Below are 23,254 nucleotides of genomic sequence, written 5' to 3'. Positions count from 1 at the left end.
ATAGAAGTACATCAGATTTTTATTTTTAGTTTCTTATGAACTATGATATAGTATGTGTCTATTTAGGTATTAGGGAGGGAAAAAACTGGCATTCAAGGAGAGGCTATGATTAAATCACCACGTGTTCCCAAACACTGGCACCAGAGTGACTGTCTTGGAACTCCACTGTTTTAGCCTGACCATTCCCTGAAACAATTAGACAGAGATGAGACCGTAGAGAGCACTCCAGTCTCTGTGAATGAGTTTCAGTATCACAAGTGAGTTTTACAGTAACTATTCCTAAAATGGGATCAGAGAACACTCATCTTTTCCACAAGGAGAGCAAAGTGGGTGGCTCCCAGATGAGGGTGGTACCACCTACAGCCTGTTACTATTTGAGCAGTATATGTGGGCATAAGCAAACCGATCATGCCCGTTACATAAGGAAAGAGTACCCATCTGGATCTCCCACGATAGGGTCTTACCTAAAGAAAAATCTCTGCTGATCTTCTTCTTGTCCATTCCACCCAAACATCCATTTTCACTGAGAGAGATAACACGCTTGGAAACAGCCCCTGAGCTTGCCAGTTTGCTTCCTCTCTCCTCTTGTACCTTTGACAGCTTCTCCTCATCGACCTCCTCTCCCGAGTCTGCGCTCTTAATGCTCAGACGTCTCATCCGGGACACAGAGTCAACTTCTTTCATCCGCACTAAGCGATCCATGGCAGTCCGGCTTGGAGGAGAGGTGAGCTTGCCTTGAAGTGTCTCTATCACCTTCGAGGTGCTTCTCACTCTCTTTTCTGAATGCTGATACACAGGTGACTTGCAAACCAAGTTTTGGTCCTCACCTTGGCTGGGACTCACAGGTTTTTCAAGAACTTGCTCAGTTACCCGTGTTTTAGCACTGGCTTCCTGGTGAGTGGTCTGGCATTCATCAGGGTGTAAAGATCGTCCTGCAGCTCTGACAAAGAGAGCACTCTCTGTCCAGCCACACTTTCGTCTGCCTTCATAAGAATCCTCCTTTTTTCCTTCTTTGTCACTTACTGTGCTTTCCACTGATGATGACTCAAAGTCCTGAGCCCCATTTGCAGGACTAGTGCCTGGGTGGGGCCCAACATGGTCATCTGGAAGGAGAGACTCCACTGCTATATCTATACCTAAAATTCTTGCAGCTCTTGCCTGCAATGACTCATTCACGGGGATTTCCACTGCATTTGCATTTGAAGAGTGATCAGAGTTGTTAGCACCAGGTTCTGGGGCCACATCAAGTCCCACTGACCTCAAATCTGGCTCAGAGCACCCTTGGTTCCTTTTCGTTAGTGACAAATGTACTACCGAGCCTCTCTCTAATACTGTATTATTTGTGGGAGTTGCACCTTTGCTCAGTTTAACAAAGTCTAGGTAATTTTGGTCTTCACTCATCTCCTGCAAGACAGGGTTATTGAAAGGATTACTGTGACATGAACTGCTTGAGCTACTGGACAAAGCTCTCTTGACAGGGCCCACATGAACTGGCTGCTTGCTCATGCTGCTCTTGGCTTCCCCTGTCCCCATTTCTGTTATCAGACTTCCATCTGCTGGCCTGACTCTTTCACTGCTCCCTCCTGGATGCGAGGAGCCTTTAGAGCCAACATAGCTTGGCTCAACACCATGCTCTGTCCCCATACTCCAACTTTCAGACTTACTTTTAACTCTTCCTGACCTAAATACAGCCACCTCTGGCATAACCAGTTCTGATTTCCCACCATGTTTTGGCTCCTGGTTTGATTTCTCATTTCTGGATGTCCTCCTCTGCATAAGGGCACCTGCCTGCAGAGAGGCTGCAGCACTTTCCAAGTCTTCTTCACTGCTTGTGCTCTCCTCCTGCCCTTGCAGCTCCTTGTTAAAACTTTCTAGCTCACTTATTGCATCCCATGGACGACGACTTACAGGTTTCAACAGGAACTGCCCAAACAGCTCTTTACTGTTGCAGGGAGCACTTGGTTCTCCCTTAATTACATCTCCCTTGGAAAGAAGGCCATTTTCCCTCTCCTGGGCAGGCACAAGCTGGCTGTGGTGGGCTTTTGGGGAGGGAGTCTGAAGGCCTGAGGTGGCAGTCCTGGAAAATGCACTGTTGCTAGACTGGCTGAGGTACATCTGACCCTTCATACCATAACTGCTCTGCCTGCAGCCTCTCTCTTCAGAAGGTGACCCTGTCTGTTTTGCCCCTATCGTGGATGCTGTACATCCCAGGCGTTTTGGAGACAGCAGATTGCTACTGTCAAGCTGCCCAGGCTTTGTACCATGTAAAAATTGCGGGCTTTCGGGTTCTTCACTGAAACTGGTCTGTGTCTGCTGGTCTTTGTACTGATCACCTGGCCAGGAGCCAGAATATTTGAGCTCTCTGTGTTTTGTAGGCTGAATAAACCTGAGGTCATTCATTTGTTTGAACTCTTCTGGTCTCCACAGCTCTTGTTTTTGTAACTCATTTTTATTGGTCATGCTTCCTGTAAGCGCTTGTAACTCCAAGTCCGTTGAAGACATACTTAAGAGACTTTGTTCTTGCAAAGCCCCATTGTTATCAAACCCATTCTTATCAGGGCTCTGGGTTATGTTGTTGTTCCTATCTGTATCTGGCAGATTGGATTCTGATTTAATTGGGATAGAGACCAAACAAAATATAGTTTCATTCATTTTTTTCTTTGAACTCTTTTTGCTCTGCATGCCAGTTCCAGGTTCAAACTTTTTCACTTTTGTAACAGTCTCACAGGTGCTGTCCATATGTGAATTTCTTACAGAAAGTTTGCCTTTCGCGTACTCTGTGCTGGCTTCGTTACGGGGGCTGTGATTAGTTGCACTACAATTGTCTCTTTGGTCCGGCAAGGCACAATTTTCCTGATCTCGGATGGACGGTGCCAACCATCTGTTGCTATGGGTGGAGCTGTAGGAAGTTCTTTCTCCCTTTCCAGAACTGGACAAGTTTGATGCATCCACAAAGGCACTGTTGTACTGTACTTCAAGATTTCTCTCTTGCAAAGCACCAGAACTGGGACTACATGCATTTTCAGTGTATTTAGCGTTGTCCTGCAGACCTTCCAGTGGTGCAATTTTAATATGTCGTATCCGAGGATCATCAAAGGGAATGTACTGGACAGAACGCAGGTGGTCAGCAGGGCGCCTTGCATGGCTTTGCTTCCCATGAGGAAAATGGTTGTCTTTGCAAGGGTCACCCACCACTTCAGAAGTATTCATGGCTGGTCGTTGGCAGGGGACGACCCGCTCTGCAGCACCCTGTGGATCGCTGCTGGCGCACGTGTCGGCGTTAGGCACTTCACTGGGGGAACGTGGGGTCACGGTTTGGTGAGGTGGGGATTTGTAAGAAGGAGGAGGTACGTACACGGGGGGCTCCAAACCAGAGTCTGGAATGCAAACATCTTGCCTTGGCTCATTAACTTTGGCTAAGTAGGAGGTGGGTTCATCTTTCTGGTAGTGGTCCTGGAAACCCACGGTTTCTGCAGGTGCCCTAGTCTGCCGCTGCAGTTCATAGGATGGAGGCTTGAGAGGTCTCCCATACTTGGGTTTCACCAGGGGAAGGAAATGGCCTCCCGTTCCATGGTGCTTGGCTGGTTCCACACTCAGTCTGTTTGGGGAATAGGAGGGAGTTTTAGTTACACTGAGCGAGTTGTTACTGTTGGTCAGGGAGGGTATTTCCACACACCTCATGCTCTCAGGTGAAAGGACCCTCGGCAATGACTGTGATTTCCCCTTGCTGTGGGTGCTGAGTACGTTGTCTCCCAGAGTCAGTGAATACAGCTCTTGGAGCAGCTTCTCCCTGTCACCCTCGGACATTTGCCTCCCTACCTTTTTTGGCTGGTTCCAGCTTTCCATTCCCAGATTCTGCCATTTACAGTCACTGGGCACTTCACAGCTCTCCTGCAAGCCGCTTCGCCTGACATACCCTGCTCCTGTCCCCACCTTCAGCTGATTCTCCTTGGGGTGCCGGGGTGCCCCCGGGGCTGCAGCCAGGCTTTTCATTTCCACAGTGGCTTTCTGGGAATAGCCTAGTAGCACACTGAAGTCCTGTCCTCGTCTTCTCCAGTAGGCGAGATCTTTATCAGTCTTGGGCTGGGAAGACCGTGCTAAATGAGGCCTGTCACAAACCCTGAAAAAAAACCACAGCATCAGAGGCAGCGTGCACAGGTGCCCTTTCTTTCTTGTATGGATAAGGCCACTAGGAGGTCAAATGATGAGTTATGCCAATGGGGTTTGTGTAATCTATTTGCAACCAGATGACTGATTTTAATGAGAGGATTTAAAAGTCAGTCATTAACGTGAGTAAAGGAAGGGACAGAAGCTCTTTTGACATGTTGTTAGCTATGCAAAGCTGTTAGAAAGAAAGACAAATGGACACAGTTACCTGCTGTGCAAACATGCACAGTCCTCCCTGATGGACACTAGAAAACTGTCCCTGCCCACAGCAGGGGGCTTGGAACTAGATGATCTTGAAGCTTCCTTCCAACCCAGGCCATTCTCTGATTCTATTCTAAAACCAGAAATTACTGTCTTGAACTTACTTCTGCACCCTGCTAAATCAAAATCATACCACAGACTGCTGTGGTATGCAAGTTTAACAGGATTCCAGGTAGCACAGGTAGGGAGAACAGGTAGACAGCTATTCTGTAAGATTTAAGATACGTTCTGTCAGCAACATGATTTGCATCCTAACATAAGTGCTGAAATTAAACATGTCATTTCCAGAATTGATTCTTGTTCATCTTTCTAAGGGAATAAAATTCTTCGAAGTGCTTTGGATTAAATCACATGTCACAACAATGGTGATGTATCAATACAGTTCTGAATAAGACGGAACCAATATTTAAAATGTAAAATACATCAAAAGAAGTATAATTTTTAAAATAAAAGAGGGATTACCTCCAACAATCTATTACTGAAATATGGAAGACATTGGACATTTTATTGCAGATTAGAAATTCAGAACACAGATTTACATTAACAGAATGGGTTCTTTGTGTGTTCTGAACAGAATGTAAACTGTTTTATACATTACTGCAGAACAAAATTGGTACCCTTCTATATAAATAATTAATTTTCTACCTGAATTGCATTCTGCTATTCTTGTACCTAAGGTGTCCAACAATATAACTGCCTTTACACTATGTGGCTGCCACCAGCATAAGACTGGAAAGAAAAATCAAAATTGACAGAAATAGGACAAGTATGTACTTAGAACTAAAGAATTTCTTTCTTTTCTCTTCACCCCAAGGTATATAAACAGTGTCATCTGGCTCTTTTTTTACTAAAAACAATGATCTGTTTAAATAGGAGTTTGTGAAGACACAATACAAGTCAAAATTCAGAAGGAAAATTAAGCCATCCAAATCCACAGCAATTTTTCTTAATGTATATTAACTTCATCCTGTGAGTCTAAAAGTTTTAAAATCAAACTGGGATAAGGAGCATCTTGTTCATATTAATTCAACTGGATTAAGACTGAACATCTGAACAAAATGTTCTGCTGCTGAAGCACGAAATACAGTTCGATTGCTGAACCCCAGGAAGCAACAGACGTCTTCATTAATCAGTGAGATATAACAGGACACCTCCTATATCAGAAAGCTGATTGCAGTAACAATGAACATTTCCATGTGGAAACATACAGCTGGACAAATGCTGTCTTCTACCTTTTCATTTCACCCCCATACTGCTGTGGCACCATTTGTATCTGTGTTTACAAAATGGGGTAAGAAACAGGGTCTAGCAATAGTGAGGAGGGAAGGGACAGGTTGCTCTTTCTGTTTGATTTCATCTATCATCATAAAAGGGTCTACGGAAATTGCAGGAAGTACACAGTCATAGATTCCAAGATCAGAAGAGACCATTACAATTATTTAGTTTGACATGTTGTTCAGCGCAGGCCATTAGACTTCTTTGAAATGACTCCTGCTTCAGTGGTATCATCTCCTAGAAAAGCATCTAAAAATCTTGATTTTTAAATTTCCAGAGATGTTGTTGCAAAGCTTAATTCACCATTTAAAAAAAACAAACAAAGTAAACCCAAATTCTTATCAATAGGAAGGTTGTTTCTCCATTTATTAAAAGTTGCTTAAAAGATTAAATTTATTTTTAAAGGTTAATAACTAGGCTCCAGTAATGAACTTCAGAACATGATACAAACCACCATGTAACCTGTACTATGTCATCACTGAAACAGGAATGTAGAAAAGACATTTAAAGGACGGTATTTAGAGCATTTTAAACCTGATCTTTTCTAAGATCTATTCAAAGGACAGACAGTATCAGCCTCTCTAGCTCCTGGCTAAGGCACTAGAAATGGTTACACAGACAGTCTCTATAAGGGACCCCATAAACCTCTGGAAAAGATGAGACTGCACTGCACAGTGGGAAGGGGATGCTCCAAGGACCCTCCAGTTTAGCTCTATCTTGAAGTCTCCGCTGCTCCCAGCATTGGGAGAGCAGCTCCTTCACACCTGCATGCAGGGGTGGCAGGTAGGCAGGAGGAAGTGGGGCAACACAGCATGATCACAGCTTGTGGCCACAAATGCAGCAGAGAGTGCCTCCTTCCAGGACATGTAACACTTCCGAGTCTTGCAGTCAATGAAGAGGTGGAAGGGGAAGCTTCCAAGAGCCACTCCAAGTTCAATATGTTTCACTACAGCCTCAGCAGTGCCACATCTCTGGACAGCAAGTACTGGTCATAGTGCAGTCTTTGTGACCATGACATATATTCGGTGAAAAGACCACGCAGTCCCTCTTAGTAGCAGCTCATCTCTGTGCCGCTACCCAATTCAGTCTCTCCATGATGTGCTGGTACTGATGCACACCCGGACACAGCAGCTTGCAGATACCTCACAGCTGGGAGAGGTGCCAAGGATGGAGCAGTCCCATGGGACCAACTGTGGAGATTTAAGTGCCGAGAACAGAGTGGTCCCATGGGACCAAGGAGGTGGATTTTAACATTATGAACTCTTTCCTAACTGGTCTGCTTCTAATGGATAGCACATTTGCTGTCAAGGTGCTTTGAACTGATTCTACATAAAATTAATCTAATTAAAACTGTGTAAAACCCTTAAACTATTTCTAGCTTTCTATGAATTTTAGTCCTTTACAAGAAATGAGGCCATCAGTCCACCCTGCACTGGCTGCATGACTGCATTTCACTGAGCTGTCATGCTCAGAGCAGTGGATTGAAGCTGCCCAGTTCCCTAAGGTGACACTGGACCAGAAGGACCTCATGTGATGCAGATAATGGGGCCAAAAGTGAAGGAGTGTGGCACAGGCTTTGAAGTCCAAACCCTGGAGAATGAGGCCAGTGCAGGGGTATCTGTAGAGTGTCTGTCCCTGTTGCTCACTGACACCACGCAAGCAGTAGATGTTGGGCACTCACTGGTTCACCCTGCCTGAGCTGCAGGCACCGGCACAGATTTTGGGGCCCAACAAAGAGGCACTCTTAGAAAGGCAGCAAGGTGGAAAAATTTTCACAGGGCTTTTCTGGACACTGGCAGCTTCTGTTCTATTTTGGGATCCTCTCCCGACATACACTCTTCTGAGACTCAGCATTGCGGAACACCAGTACGCTTTTCTAATTTTTCCAGAAAATATTCTCATTAACAACGTTATCTATTTATCTCTAAATTTGCTACCTACCAACATAACTCCTCCCATACAAACATCAAAGCAAAGTGCCCCTTCTCTCCACACAGAAGAGAATCAGCAGGGAGTCCTCCTTCTGTGAACCCTCTCATCTCTACCCAGAAAGGGTCAGCTTTCCCATATTCTTTAACTTGTCTCCTCTTCCAAACCTTTACTTTGAGGACTCTGAATGCTCAGTTAAGCAAGGACAGCCAGGACAGCCCTCCCACCATCTGCTCCCTCACACTTTGCCTGAAGAACAACAGGATAGAGCAAAACCCCACTCCCCAACTCCACCAGGGCATCACTCCCCCATCATGTGAAGCAGGAGCAGCGGGTGGTGTGGTGCCCACATGCAGTTGCTATGAAGCCTCTCTCCTCCTCAGCAAGGTTTAATTAGCAGAACAACCTTAATAAGCAGAGACAACACCATCATGCCCTGCCATCACAAAACACCCCAAGCCCTGCAAACCTGCCGGCAAAGGCAGCCACGAGGTTGGCAACATCACTCACTTCTGTGGTGTACAGGAGGTGATTAGCTCTTCTACACCAGTGGTGTGAACAAGTGTGGTGTAGCTAATTCCCTGGCCCAGGAGCCTAAGCCACGCTCCAAGTTGCTGTGGAGCTGGTCACTGTCTGTGAAGATAGTTGGGACACACACACAGACCACCTCTTCAGGCCCTCTCCTGCTACTGTGCTGGCTGGGAAAGCAGCACCAGCCTGTAATGTCCAAAGAGTATCTTGCTGGATGGTCATCCCCTCTTTGGGCCCAAATGGTCCCCAGGTCTCTACAATGTGCAGTTCTTTGCCAGCCTGAGAACCAGAAGGCTATTTCCCACAACAGTCCAGAAACCAGGCAGCAATATCAAAATGTCTGGTGGAGTTCACTATGGCCCAACTGCCACAGGCCCAAACACTCCAAACTGGGCCATCACAAATATCTTCTCATCAGTTTTAAAGCAGCTCACACTCACATGGCAGCCCCGTGCCTCAGGTGCTTCCTCAGGGCAGGGGAATGGGTCTGGAGAGGGATTATCACCCTGGAGCTCAGGAGCTGACACACAGGTGCCACAGTGCTGCAGCTGCAGCTTCCCTGGATCCGGCCCAGGGAGCTTGCTCCTCCCTTCCTGGACCAGCAGGGCCGCGGCTGTGTCACGCTCCGCACTGGAGGCACTCCACACACTCAGGCACGGCAAGGAAGGGATGGCTGATATGAAGGTTTTCCCAGATGCTAGTGCCTTGCAAGAGTTCCCAGTAGGCTCACTGGGAAGCAGACTTTGCTGTAACAGTAGTATCAAGAAAATATTTCTATTTTTATGAAAGCATGACAAAGCCATTTCCAGGGTTATGTTCCCTATTTTATGTGGAAAAGCCACTTTTAAAAACCAGGATACAATATTTAACTATCCTGTAGACTGACAGGTTCCACTCCTTGCATTTTGAGATATTAGAAAGAGACCACCTCTCTCACCCTGCTTTAAAATTTTCTTCTCTTTCATTCTTTTTCAGTATCTTCTCTCACTTTTTTTGCCATCCAGTTTACTTCATCCAAAACACACCAGGAAGGATCCTCCTTATTACCTTTAAACCTGTGTCCTGTCCTTCCTTCTTTAGAATGGATGGTTCCACTTGCAAACCTTCACCTTGACTGGGACTTGCTGCCCTACAACTGCTTTACAGGGCTTTACCTCTTCCTGCCCATTATCCTAGCTGGCAACCAGCAGCCATTCCCGCTCCAGGCAAACAGGCTTGCAAGGGGAAGAGATATGAAGGGAAAGAGCAGACAAGCCCAGCAGTGAGGGGACACATGGCTTTGCTACGTTACTGAAGGACTTTGTAAGAGGACAACCTCCCAAGGTGACAGTGTTTTGCCCTGCTTTCAGTTTCAAGCCCACTCGGCAGGAGGAAGGGGCTTTTCCTTGTAAACCATCGTCATACTTGGGCTGGCTTCCAGTCCTGCTCGAGCCCCTTTCCTTTGTTCATCTGCAGCACTCAAATAGCTGCAGAACAATGGCCAAGCAGTGGTGTGTACACACAGCTCTTCCTGCCCAGCCGGCCCCAGCCCCGGTGTGCACGTACTCGGCGTCGAGCAACCACGATTGTACAAGCTCGTTTTATGGTGTGACGACAAGAGCTTCCACTGGCTTGGGGACGTTTTAAAAAGAAGTGCACAGGCACCTTCTCATGCTTACTCCATGAGAGTGGCCTGAGGAAAACAAGAAAGTCCTCAGTGCATACAGGAACACCCATCAAAAGTGGGTGTGTTGCACCCACCACGCTGCACGTGGTTGAATCTGCAACAAAAACTGGAGTGTGTATGTGGCAGAAGAAGCTGAGTTCAGTTTTTTAAAACTGAAGAAAAGGAAGAACTTTTCCCCCTACTTTTCCCTGTACTAGGACTGAGCTTCCCTAAGCCTATCAGAAAGGCCTTTCTGATACAGACCACATAATTAAATCAAATTTTCCCACATGCAGCCACTTCCAATCATCCCAGTATTCCCAAAGGCCTTTCTCTAGTAGGTGAATGGATGTGCCGCTGCTTCGTGTGGACATCCAGTGCATGGAAATGGTCACTAGGATGGGAGCAGGAAAGGATCACAGGAAGATGGTGTTAAGGGTTAGATTTGTGGTTAGTTACCTGTCAGGACCAAAAGAAAGAGAAAGCAAAGCCATGGCATGATGCTGAAACTTACCCCCCTTCTGAAGTATGAAAAGTGGACAAACCCTGAAGGTCATGGTGGTAACCAGGACCTGTTTGCCTCCCTTGGCTCCCATGGCTGCTTTCAGTGCTGCTCGAGTTGGTTTTCACCAGAGGTTTCTTGCTGTAGGCCCCAGTTCTGGATTCTGCCTCAAACCCATTCAGTGTTGACCTCTGAGCAGATCTGTTCCCTGTGACTTCATGCCGGTATCCATCATACCTGTTCTCATATGAAACAGGGGGATTTCTTGACAATTTGTATCCATGAGAAATCAGGAGGTCCTCGACACTGAACATGTTGTGCTGGTTTCACTCACAGCTGTGCCATCAGAAAGCTCTTTCCAGCTGGACCCATCACTAGAAAACAAAACCAAAAATAAGCAGAAGACTGCTTAAAACAAGGAAAGATATCTTTGATCAGCTGCTAGGCTACTGAAGCTAAAAATCTCATCCCCTGGACTCGGTTTTCCACCCTCTTAATAAAATAGATGAAGCAAAGTGCATGCAGATGCTGATGAATCATGTGATGGCTTTCCCTAGACAATACACCTCCTTGCACTCAGCCAAGCAGCAGATGCCATGCTGCCACTGCTGCTGCTGACTCAGTCCCTTTCACTCAAGAATTCACTGGTGATTGCAGCTTTCAGATTTCACTAACGTGATCTCAAAAAAATCTTTGCACTGGAGGTAAACCCACAACTTAGCAGACATTTCCTTAGAAAACTATTTTTCTCCAGTCATGGAGAGGTGTGTTCTATATTGTGTTTTAAGTTGCTGCAGGAGGAGGGAGCGAATTACAGGACAATATGCCTCTCCCTACAGGTCTGCCTATTGCAATTAAAAAAAAAGTTCACATGAACAATGACAAAATATACATAAGAACAAAACTGAATTATGCAACCACATGAGAAACCCAGGTAATATCGTGCAACACCCCAGCTAAACAGTCTTTTTTACAGCTTACTTTCTATTCTCTCTGCCTTGGCCCATTGGAAATTTGCAGTCCTCAGCTAGAATAACACAAAACCTAAGATTATAAATATGCTGTTTTTACAGCACATTTCCACTGAGTAACATGACTGGAAACAATCTGCAATGGCCTCCTCTATTGTGTCTCAATGATTTCCAAGACACAGGATGGTCAAGATTTTTCTTGCCCAGTGACAGCCCCCAATTCTGCACTGACTAGAGCAAAGATTCAGTAAACTGAACTAGTTGGCCAGAAACAATCTCTATTGTCTATACCACTCTCACAGCTTATTATGGCAATTACAGAACACTCAGTCTTCCAGAGTTTTAAAACGAGTGGAAGGTAACGTTCTGTACTGTAGGTTATGCAAAACAATGGACCTGTTCTGATACATTCCTCCCTGTTTGAACTGTGTCACCAGAAAAAAAGAAATCTAAAAAAGGTGGATAAAGAGGTAAAATGCACAGAAATAAATTCTTTACGTAAAATATAAAACACAAGATGATTTTCCTTGCATGAGGAGTTCATTTAACATGCCTAGTGAGTACTGTATGTCCTTAGCAGTAGCAGGTCCACCTGTGAATCATGAGTCCAGCACTGGCAGCTGCTCAAAAGGAGACTGTCTCTGCAAAGATCATGACATGCAAGTACATTTTATACGCTGGTCTCTAATGCGCTCCTTGGGCACGCAAAAAGGGAGGAGTCTGTTCATGTAAGGGGGGTACTTCTGAATTAGATGATCAATGGAGCATAGAGGCGTGAGAACGAACTCATATTAGGATGTGAAACCAGCTAGAGTATGGTACAATGTAACTTATGGCAGAAGCTAATTGTAAGGTCCATTGTGCTTTTTAGCAAGTCAGCTTGATATCCCCTATTATCAGAGCTGAGTTCTTCCTTGGTTTTGCTACATATTGCAAGATAGATACATCTACCCTTGAAACACAATGGTAGAGGTCATACATAGGGGTGAGAAAGATGATGATGGGAGGAAGATGATGTGGGCAGGGGTCGCTCGCCCCTTGCCCTACAAGTAGGGCATGCGCAGACTGTTGCCATGAGGTCATGATTAGGCGGTGTTTGGCTGCCATTCAGGCATCACCTTATGCTACGTACTGGCCCTACGTAGTGTAATGTGGAACTGATAAAAATGGGGTGTCGGGACTGCTGAGTTGAGCGATACTCATCCTACCACCGAGACTGTGTTGCTCCGCGGGGACGCCCGCTAAGCATGGGTACCGACCAGCTGCTGCAGATCCTGACAGCCCTGGCCTGTCTGTGTGGGTAAGCACAGGTTATTGATAGGAAGCAACTGAGAGAACAAACTTTTTAATATCCTTTTAGTGTTCCTTTAACTTCCCTTTTATGTTTATAGTTTTTTTTTTCTTTAGTTTCCCCTTTTACTAACCAATATCGTGTTATCCATAATATTGTGTTAAGATCCTTTTTTGGTATCCCTTTTTCACTAGTTAATATTGTATTAAATGCTGTTCGTAGTATTTGTTTTAATGCCACCTGATAAGGTAGTTATTTTGTATCCTTTTTTAGTTTTTTATTCCTCTTGCTATTATTACTATTATTATTATTCTCACTGTAATAAAAGATATTTTGTGTGCTTGAGTATTTTTTGGCACTTGTCTTTATTCCGGACATGTATCCGAACGTACTGCTACATAAATTGGCGTAGTCGGCAGGATACATGGAGGAATAAGCAGTGCCCCAGGGAATTCGTTGGTGGAGTGCTCAGCTGACGTTTCTCTGTGTATTGGTGGGAGATCTTCAGGTGGAGTGCACAGCCTGGAGAGCCGCGTCCCCGTGTGTGTTGTGTAAAAGGGAGATTCTCAGGTGGGGAGCATAGCCTGGGAAGCCGCGTCCCTGTGTGTGAGGTGAACTCTGTGTGGGTGCCGTGGGTGCCAGTTTCTGGGTTCATATCTTCAGCTGGTTTTACTTTGTTTTAAACTGGGTTTTGTTGTTCTTGTTGATTAAGATACTACATGGGTGGCAGTGCTTGTGTTTTATATGCTTTGTTTGTTTTTTGCATATGGGAGGTAGTTCTGAGCAATTAATTGTGAGTATACCACATTTCTTGAGAGCTAGAATTAAGATTTGTCCTTTTTGCAATTGTTGTTTATATGTACGACTTCGTTGTATTAATTGTAATAAATATATCCTGGGACCTAGAGGCAGCCAGGAGATAAGGCTAGATCGGACTTTAAATTTTTATTGTATTCGGTGTGGAGCGAATCAAAGTTTAGAAGATACCCGGTGGATTAGGTTTTATTGTTGTTTCACTCATAGATATGTCTTTCTGAGGATTCATTCAGAGTTACTGTAGAGTGTGCATTTTGTGGTTGGTATACAGAGATTTTAGATTTGTTGTGTATGTGTAGTTAGGCTTGTTTGTGATGTAAGAGCCATAGTTTGTGGATTGGTGTGTCTCATTTTGTTTAGCTTGAAAATTGAGAATCTGTTGTTAGTGTTTTGTTAGTGAGAACACTAGTAGACTAAGATGAAAAAGTGGTTAGGAGGGTCAGCCGCAGGCGGCAATGAACCCAAGAAAGCTCCTCCCCGTGAATTAATAGAATTGGGGCAGGAGCCATGGATTACTTTGTAGAACAAGTGGGAAGTGTGTACAAAGATTCCTTTTGAGTATTGGGGGCAGCAGACCCCGATGGAGGTATTGCAATACTGGGAGCAGTTTACCCCTACTAGTAAATCAAGCAGTCGTCTGGAACAGGCTGGACGAATGGGGGGTGCACTGCTTACTGCATATAAGTTAACTGTGGAAAAATGCAAAAAACTGCAGGAGCAGCTGAATGCTGTAAGAACCACTCAGTTGGTACAACGCCAGACTTTACTTGACCTTCAGGCTGAAAAGAACAGGGTAGAAGATAAATGTGTTACTTTAACTGAGAAATATGCTGTGAGAACTGTTCGTCACAGACAAAGGAAAATAGACCGAAGTGATCAGAGACCATGGGTGTGAGCTATAATCACTTCCCCTGATTGGGATCCAGAGAAGTGAGATAGTAACATATAGAGTAGTAGTGATGATTCTGATGAGGGCAATTTTATAGAAAATTCAGAGAAGTTATCAACATCAGATGAGTTGGCACACAGAGCAAGGGGCTGACTCTGTGATAATAGACAAAGTTGATGCCACGAAGTTTTTAGGGTTAACTAATGATGTATATGTACAAAATGCCCTTCGGTGTTTAAGACAAACACTGGGAGTTGATAGAACTTTGGTTTCAGTTATTGCTGAAGGTCTTAGTGACCGTTTTACTCATGATGGATCATGGCAGGATGGAAGTTCATCCTGGGTAACTCTTCATCAAGCAATCAAGATATTAAAGGGGGAAGGGATGAAAGTAGCTATTGAATTGCAGAGCCCTGAACTTTACATGCAACAGCCTTTAATTCTAGTAATGTGAAACAAACTGCTAGAAGGCTGTCCTGTACCCTGGAAACCATACATTATTCCACTGCTAGTGTCTAACTCAGAGGCACCCATAGAAGAGATCATAGAGAGGTTGCAGCAACTTGGTGACCTTCCAGGCCTCCCACCCACAGAACAAAACCTTAACTTGATACAATTATACTGTTGTAAGAGGAGAGGTAATATGACACCTCAAGTAAATATTAAGTTGTTAGTATTGGGAAGGGGGGAGTTGTTTGTGTTTTGTCTCCCACAGGACCCTGCTAGCTTCCAGCATGTTTGATGAAACCTTATCATGAGCAGCAAGAATTCTGGACAGAGATCAGTGAATGCTGAGCAGCACAAGACCAGCCCGAATATCACATGGAAGAAAAACATATCCTAAATATAATTAATTGTGTCTACTAACTTTTGCTAACTGGTGTAATGACTCAGTTATCGTGTACCTGTCTCTTGTGTGTCTTGTTCACACCTGATGTTGGGATTCATGTAATGAACAATGTCCTGGCCAGAGGCTGGGAGGATATAGCTACCACAGCCATGACTACTCTTGCATTAACCTATTCAGTGCAGGTTATGTATCTTGAATAACAAGATGGATTAGTTATTCTTTTCTGCATAGCAGGTCTCGTGTCCCAATGGATCCCTGGATCTACTGCTCCAGAGATAAGAAGGTCTATATTTCTTAGATGAGTTACACCAACAATCTGTATGCTTTGTTTTGTGTTACTGGTAAGCAACAATCAGAATTGGAATATTATTCCTGAACTGTGTGCTGCCAAGTTGTTCTGGCAGCAGTGTTAAAGGTAAAGGCTAAAGCTAAGCCCTGGCTTCAAGAAGTGAAGGACATATGTGATGCTGTGTGCAGAGGGACTGCAATTGTGCTTGGTTTTGTCTCCTGGGATGGGGCAGACATGCCACTAAGGGGGGAAAGAAGACAATGGAAAACTATAAAGCTTGTAACATCCTGAAGCCTAATAGTCATCACTGTATAGAATGATCCATTTCTGTGCTATTCATGTCACACCAGTGATGTTTGTGAAGATCAGGCAGAATGGTGTGGTTTGGGAATTCTAAATCAGACACTGATTGTTTTGCAGTGCTCATATTTGTATGTGTTTCATCCCAGTAGTGTTACAGCAGGTGGCAAGAATTATTTGGAATCAACAAATGACAGAAACCTTTTGGCTTACGAGTCTATACAAGAATATATGTGATTGTGAAATAACCATGTGTGAGGTGCTGGGCCTCGCAGAAGAAAAGCTTATGTTGAAAAGCTGGTTGGCAAGACTGCAAATGAAGGACTGATGTTTGTGGACCTCCCTATGGGCTCTGGCTCACATCATGTTTACAATTTTCTTATGATGAACTGGTAATATTCTAGTTAAGTGCAGAAATGATTTCACACTCAATGGTATAGTTAATGTGAAAGTGGATAAAATTCTTTTATAGCATGGAGGCAAGAGATAACCTGTACTATCACTCCATGAGGTGAAGAGGGATTGATTGCAGTCAGGGGTAAACTGGGGCAGGACGGTTTGCTCCCGATGAGGCCTGGAATCTGTACAGAGAGTGCAAGCTTTCTGTGGGAGCGGTTGGTGAAATCAGGATGTTGTCTGGTGTTGCATCAAACTCCAGATATACATTGCCTGTGATGACTCCTAACAGGCCTATAAATGTGTGACTGGCAGTCAACCACTTCATACTATAAAAGATGAATCCAGACTATAAAATTCTGAAATGAGAAGTTCTGTTGTACTAGACTTTATATTTTGCAGAAATTCCTGAGCCCATATGATTGGACACACCTGTCCAAACTTGGAAACTAGGTCTGCCAACCAGGAAAAGATTATCTCAAGTACTGTTGACTCCAAGTAAATGACCACTGTAATCCACTTAGATCTCCTCACTGGGGATGGACATGATTATATTATTGTCTGTATTTTCACTGTTACTCAGTTGTTATGCTGTTTACATTTTTAGAAATGACACTTCATCAATATGCTGTTCGAGTCATTCACCAGTGTCATGGTCCAACCATGGACCACGCGGTGGGATGGAATCCAACAGCCCCCAGGAACTGGTCTCTCCTCTGAGAGTGCAGAGCAGCAGGGCCTCTTCCAGACCCAATTGTACCTTCCAGAAAGATATCAGCTATACTTTGCTTCTTTGCTAACTTCTGTTTTAGATGTCAATGTGTGGACCACCCTGGCCAACGTGACGAAGACAGACGTGATATGTGTGTCCATGGCAACTCCCACGAGTCCTTTTTGCACCTGTCTGGTTGGAGTACCTATTGATAACTACTGGTGGGGGAACTCTGTATAATGAGACCGTGTTAGCAAACTGCAACTCGATGCTTCTACCTAAACTATATGTCAGGTACCAAGGTTAATAAAGGAGGAGTTGACATTTTTCCTAGAGATATATACCAGAACGCATCAACTTGGTACAATGAGACTCTGCAAAAACGATTTATTCCTAGATCTGATGCGATAAGTCTCCCAAATGATCTGTTTCTCATTTGTGGACAAAGAGCATGGAAAACTATTCCAAGAAAAGCTGTAGTAGGCCCTTGTACCTTCGGACAATTAACCTTTTTCCATCCTCGCAGTGTAACCTTGCCTAAACTAAGAAGATGCAGACGTGGCACACGGCGATTTACTCCGGACTGTAACTCTGATGTAGAGTTTTGGAATAAGGCTGAAAGAATAACTGCTAGTATTATATCTCAGATAGGGACTGCTCATGCTTTGGCTTCATTGAATAAACTAGGATGCTGGTTGGCTAAAGAAGCTAATGCTACTTCTGCTGCTTTGAGTGCATTGCTCACAGATGTAGACTCTGTTAGACATGCAAGTTTACAAAATAGAGCTGCTATTGATTTTTTGTTGTTAGCCCAGGGACATGGCTGTCAGGATTTTGAGGGCATGTGCTGCATGAATTTAAGTGATCATTCTGAATCTGTTCATGCTAGCATTCAGAAATTAAAAGCCCTTACTCAACAATTACATGTTCGTGATGAATGGAACCTCTTTGGTGATTGGAAATGGGGATGGCCCTGGTTACGAAAAACATTAATAGGTTTGTCAATAGTTGGATGTATAATAACATGCATATTGTGTATGATTCCCTGTATACTAACATGTGTACGTCGAATGATAGACACCAAGCTAAATGCATTGCAATCTCGAGTAGTTCGTTATCACCCTCTTGCTACCATTGATCACGCGGTGGTATGTAAGGGGGGTACTTCTGAATTAGATGATCAATGGAGCATAGAGGCGTGAGAACGAACTCATATTAGGATGTGAAACCAGCTAGAGTATGGTACAATGTAACTTATGGCAGAAGCTAATTGTAAGGTCCATTGTGCTTTTTAGCAAGTCAGCTTGATATCCCCTATTATCAGAGCTGAGTTCTTCCTTGGTTTTGCTACATATTGCAAGATAGATACATCTACCCTTGAAACACAATGGTAGAGGTCATACATAGGGGTGAGAAAGATGATGATGGGAGGAAGATGATGTGGGCAGGGGTCGCTCGCCCCTTGCCCTACAAGTAGGGCATGCGCAGACTGTTGCCATGAGGTCATGATTAGGCGGTGTTTGGCTGCCATTCAGGCATCACCTTATGCTACGTACTGGCCCTACGTAGTGTAATGTGGAACTGATAAAAATGGGGTGTCGGGACTGCTGAGTTGAGCGATACTCATCCTACCACCGAGACTGTGTTGCTCCGCGGGGACGCCCGCTAAGCATGGGTACCGACCAGCTGCTGCAGATCCTGACAGCCCTGGCCTGTCTGTGTGGGTAAGCACAGGTTATTGATAGGAAGCAACTGAGAGAACAAACTTTTTAATATCCTTTTAGTGTTCCTTTAACTTCCCTTTTATGTTTATAGTTTTTTTTTTTCTTTAGTTTCCCCTTTTACTAACCAATATCGTGTTATCCATAATATTGTGTTAAGATCCTTTTTTGGTATCCCTTTTTCACTAGTTAATATTGTATTAAATGCTGTTCGTAGTATTTGTTTTAATGCCACCTGATAAGGTAGTTATTTTGTATCCTTTTTTAGTTTTTTATTCCTCTTGCTATTATTACTATTATTATTATTCTCACTGTAATAAAAGATATTTTGTGTGCTTGAGTATTTTTTGGCACTTGTCTTTATTCCGGACATGTATCCGAACGTACTGCTACAGTTCACTGCTGTTGACAATTATTTCCTTGAAATGGAGCAACTACTGAGATAGATGCTGTGTGTTTATTAGTACCAAATCTCCCAGGCTACATATACACAGAAGTGGATGGGTTGGCTTACTATATAAACCAGTTTCTGGGCTGCAGCCCTCTATATACTATGGCCACTTTTTGCCTATCCAGCACCTCACCCATTTTCTGTTCTGTCTTGTCTCCTGCATGCTCTGCAGGCTACAGAGCTGGTCTGACCAGCTGTTCCGGGCCAGCCTGGTGTGCAGCTCCTGGGCATGCAGGGACCCTCCAGCCACATCTGCCCTGCGCTGCCCACAGTGGCCACGGCACTCGCCCAAGGAGAGCCCACAGTGTGGAAAAACAGGCACAATTTTTATGCAGAGCCACAACTTAACTGGTAGCCTGGAATGCTGCAGAAGTGGCTTTTCAGCCTGAGAGCCTGCTGAGCACTTAAACCGGTTTGTCTCTAGAGCTTAATGAATCTCTTCCCTTTTCACACACTACACACCCTTTAAAAACAGAGAAATAAAGCTCTGTGCTGAAGATATTTTAGGAGTAGCCCTTGCTAGAACAGGACTCCAAATTCCCAGTAAGAGCTCTGAGTAGGCGAGCCAGCAGTAAGTATAAGCAGACAGAAAGCAGGGAGGAGTGGGACCCTTCCCTCATGGAAGGAAGGGAAGGCTTTGTGGGTTATTTTTGAATGCTGACCTAAAAAGCTGATTTTCCATCCACCCCCTGCCCGGACTGTGCAAGGAGCCAGGTACAAGCAGAGCAAAGGGAACAGCTGGCTGCTAGAGCTGTTCAGCTTCTAAGGAGAGAAAGATCCAATGTGACTACCATAAACAGCAGAAAGCCCATCGAAGCGCTCACAGGTGCAAAGAAGAAATGTGCTTTTCCTGCTATTATCAGGCAGTCTTGGAGCAGAGCTTAACCCCCTCTCTGCCGCTACTGCAGCCATGGTGGCATCAGAGAGACAAAGATGAGTGGGTGAGAAACCTGCAGCCCGTGGGGTTTACTCTGATCCTCCTTCTGGCACCAGCAGTGAGGAGCAACGAGTGGAAATGCACCATGAGGAACTGGTGTGACTGTCTCCTCCTGCTCCACAAACTTATCACATGTGGAAGGGAAAACCCCACAGTGCTATGGGTGGTGGGGAGGCCCATCTGGAAGCAGGATGCTATCACTGTGCCCATCACAACACGGCAATCAGAACAACCAAGAGGGTGAAGCCCACACTGCTCTGCCTGCCATGGTGCCCTCAGCACCAACCCCCAGACGAGCTCTATGCAGACTCACCATATGTAAAAATGCTCCATGCTCATGGCACAAGCTCCAAAGAACCAGTAGCAGTGGTGGCAGGCGGCTGCTAGCTGGGACACTGGCAGGACACATGCCTTGAAGGGCTGTGCAGAAGTTGTGGGGAGGTGGCATCCCCTGCATAGGACCCGGCCAGGGGCAGGGAAGCTGGAGGTCACGCCTGATCAAAGCTTGCAGGACATCAACCATGTCAGCACCAGCATCTGCAAGGATGCTGGCCAGCTTTCCAAATCTGGCTTCAGCATTGGGACACTCACCCCACCCTCCCTTAGATAAATAAATCTAAAAAATAAAATCAAAGGAATTGGATTGGCAGGAGTAACAAAACCATTGCTGCAGCACTATCATGTAAATAATCTGTCAGACTGGGCCACAGAGTAAAGGCTGTGCAGAGCTTCTAATTTGAGGGAAGATCAACAAGGCTGGAAAACAGTTTGTTTTTCCAGCGCTCATTTGTTTTGTTTGCCAATGACATCAGTGCTTTCTGATAGGGTTTGCTTCCTGAGGATGCCTGCTATCTTGCCAGCGTTTCCGACTTGTCCCCGGCAGCCAGTACAACTCTGCATTACATTAGAAACAGGGGCCAAGCTTTTCTCTGGAAACTTCTCAGCAGCACTCTCAGATGCAAAGAAACAAGCGTGAATGGCGGAAATCAGCATCAGCCCCCGTGCAGGCAGACACAATGGGGAGCTGCAGCCTCAGCGAGCGGGACACAATGGGACCACCAGATGGAAACGTCATCAGAGCACCTCGTCTCGGGGTGCTCCGTCCAAGAGTGAGGATCTCATCTCTGGCACTGAGAAAAGCCCAAAGCACTCCTGAAAAACACCCTGAAGAAATCTGGTGCTGGAGTTTCCTCTGAGCTGCTTTTGGAGCTCATTCTCAGTGGGGAAAACACATGGGTTTCTATTGATGATCTGCATTTGTCTGTAGTTCTTTTCAGTGGCAGGGGTTCCCAAGCCTAATTATTTTGGGGGGGTACCACTGCCATCTGTATGGTAACCAGTGCTAGCAATGATGAATGCTAACACCTGCAGCAGTGGCAGGAGCAGTTCTTACCTCCATGCTCTGAAATAGCTTGCACGCTGTTGAACCCTCCCTTCATGGTGTTCCAAACAGCCCATTGGCAGGCTCCTTTCTTTAGCCCAAGTTCCAGAGAGCATCCTGGCACAGCAGCCACATATTGGTCTGGGAGACCAGAAGTGACAGAGAATTTGGCCCTGGCTGCCCTCTGTAACATCTCTTCAGCTCTCTGCTACTTGATTTTTTTAACAGAAAACAGAAGGAACATGATTCATATTGCAGAATTATGCCTACAGCAGCAAGAATTGCCAAAATCAAGGCACCCCACATGGACACACAATTTGCTGCAGTCTGTAATTACATGACTTGAGGCTACTGAATTCTGCAGGACTCCTGTCCCGGCTGATGTGCAGACTAGGTGATGCTAGTCTTCCCAGGTTTTATCTACAGCAGTTATCCAAACACTGTTCTGAAGATAGAGTTACTAACAGGCATCTAAATTACAAAGCATATTATCTAGATGGGTCACACATTAAACTAGCTTATCTTCACTCACGTCTGGGTGACATTATTCCCATTTCATATCAGACATGTGCCAGACAGAAGTATTTATACAGACAGACTAAAGTGAAAACAATTCCCTCCATTCTAGGCACCCCCTCTGAAGTGCCTACAACCTGATTTTTAAAAGAAAGACTTAGCTTTAAAAGTGAACTGGGTACGTTCAAAGCAACTGCTGCAAGAACCTAGTAGCTCTGCATATCAACCCAAGTGTGGCAAATCAGCTGTCCACGCAATGAAAACATGGGATAAGCAAAAAACCTGGTTGCAGTAATTTGTCTACTGTGCCTTCTTCCATTCCTCTGCCCATCTAATCCAAGATCAACACTTTTGTCCAGGCAGCCCAATATCCCCCCCACCCCTGTTAACTTCTAACCACCATGCACCCTAGTGCTTTCATTTCCTTCTTCCCATTGCCCATCTGTCCTTCTTGCTATCCCTCCAGCAACCCTTCCTTGTCTTCCTGTCTTCTGGTTCCACCAGTTCAGCCACACTTCCCACACAGCCCACCACTGTGCTAGCCAGCCCATCCCACCCTCCTGCACCCCTTACAGCTTCTCCTGGCCAGTCCTCTGTTTGCTTCCATCACCCCCCATTCTTCCTTCGCCTCCTGATGAACACCTTCTGTCCTGTCTACATTTGCAGCAGAATTACCTCTGTGCCGGCTCTCTGCTCCCAGATTTGAGATCCCATCTCACCTGTTCTTGCAAGAAGCAAGAGCCATCTTTGCAGGGACGATCCCCCTCCAGCAGCACATGCTCTGTTGGCACATCCCCTGCAGCAGTTTACGGCATGAGCACCATCTCTGCACAGGGCTGGGTCAAGAGGGGGCTGCTCAGCACCAGAGGCTGGGGGGTGCTGATGTATGAGAGGGAAAAGTCTTTGGAAAATGGAGTAGCCGGAAACAGAGATGAGTCTGCCGAGGACATGCGCAGATGTCTCCGAGCCTTGTCACCACAGATGCTACTCCTGAACATGATGGCACAGCAGCTCTCAATCAAAAAGCTGGAGGATTTATCTTCTTTACCCTTTTTAATGTGGGCAAAACAACATTCCTTCTCTCCTCCCCCCTAGTTTTTCTTGGAAATGGTTGCATTGGTTTAGCTGACAATATTAAAATAAACTTATCCTGAGAGAGACACACAACCTGAAAGTCTCAGATCAAATGATAAAAGCTTGACAGACTACAGCAATGGAAAACAGGTTCTTGTAGTTGAAAGTTTTAATACTAGATGGTGCTACTTGCTCCATCTAAATATAACCCTGAGCTACATCCCAGGAGAATATCTAAGGCTTTGGCCATTTTAATTGCTCCTGTTTTCTCACTCTGGTTTTGCATGTGTGCAGATAAGACAGCTTATCAAAAACACATTAAACGAGGCTTTTACCTTGCTAATTTCATC

The 23,254-nt window shown here is 45.0% G+C and overlaps 1 protein-coding gene across 3 annotated transcripts in view; it reads right to left on the bottom strand.

Annotated features, from left to right (window-relative positions):
* The window catches only part of JCAD (junctional cadherin 5 associated), a 66,971-nt gene that overhangs the window by 5,400 nt on the left and 38,317 nt on the right, over positions 1-23,254 (bottom strand). For 2 of the 3 annotated variants that reach the window (XM_064636502.1, XM_064636493.1), the window contains exons 2-3: positions 10,323-10,684; positions 465-4,120 (exon numbers count right to left, since the gene is read on the bottom strand). In XM_064636502.1, the coding sequence (XP_064492572.1) occupies positions 465-4,120; positions 10,323-10,624 (3,958 nt within the window). In that variant the 5' untranslated portion in view covers positions 10,625-10,684. The other variant, XM_064636511.1, reaches the window with a different exon arrangement.

Source organism: Pseudopipra pipra, chromosome 1 (genome assembly GCF_036250125.1).
Source record: "Pseudopipra pipra isolate bDixPip1 chromosome 1, bDixPip1.hap1, whole genome shotgun sequence".
Classification (NCBI taxonomy): domain Eukaryota; kingdom Metazoa; phylum Chordata; class Aves; order Passeriformes; family Pipridae; genus Pseudopipra; species Pseudopipra pipra.
This window is presented reverse-complemented; position numbering and strand designations above follow the sequence as displayed.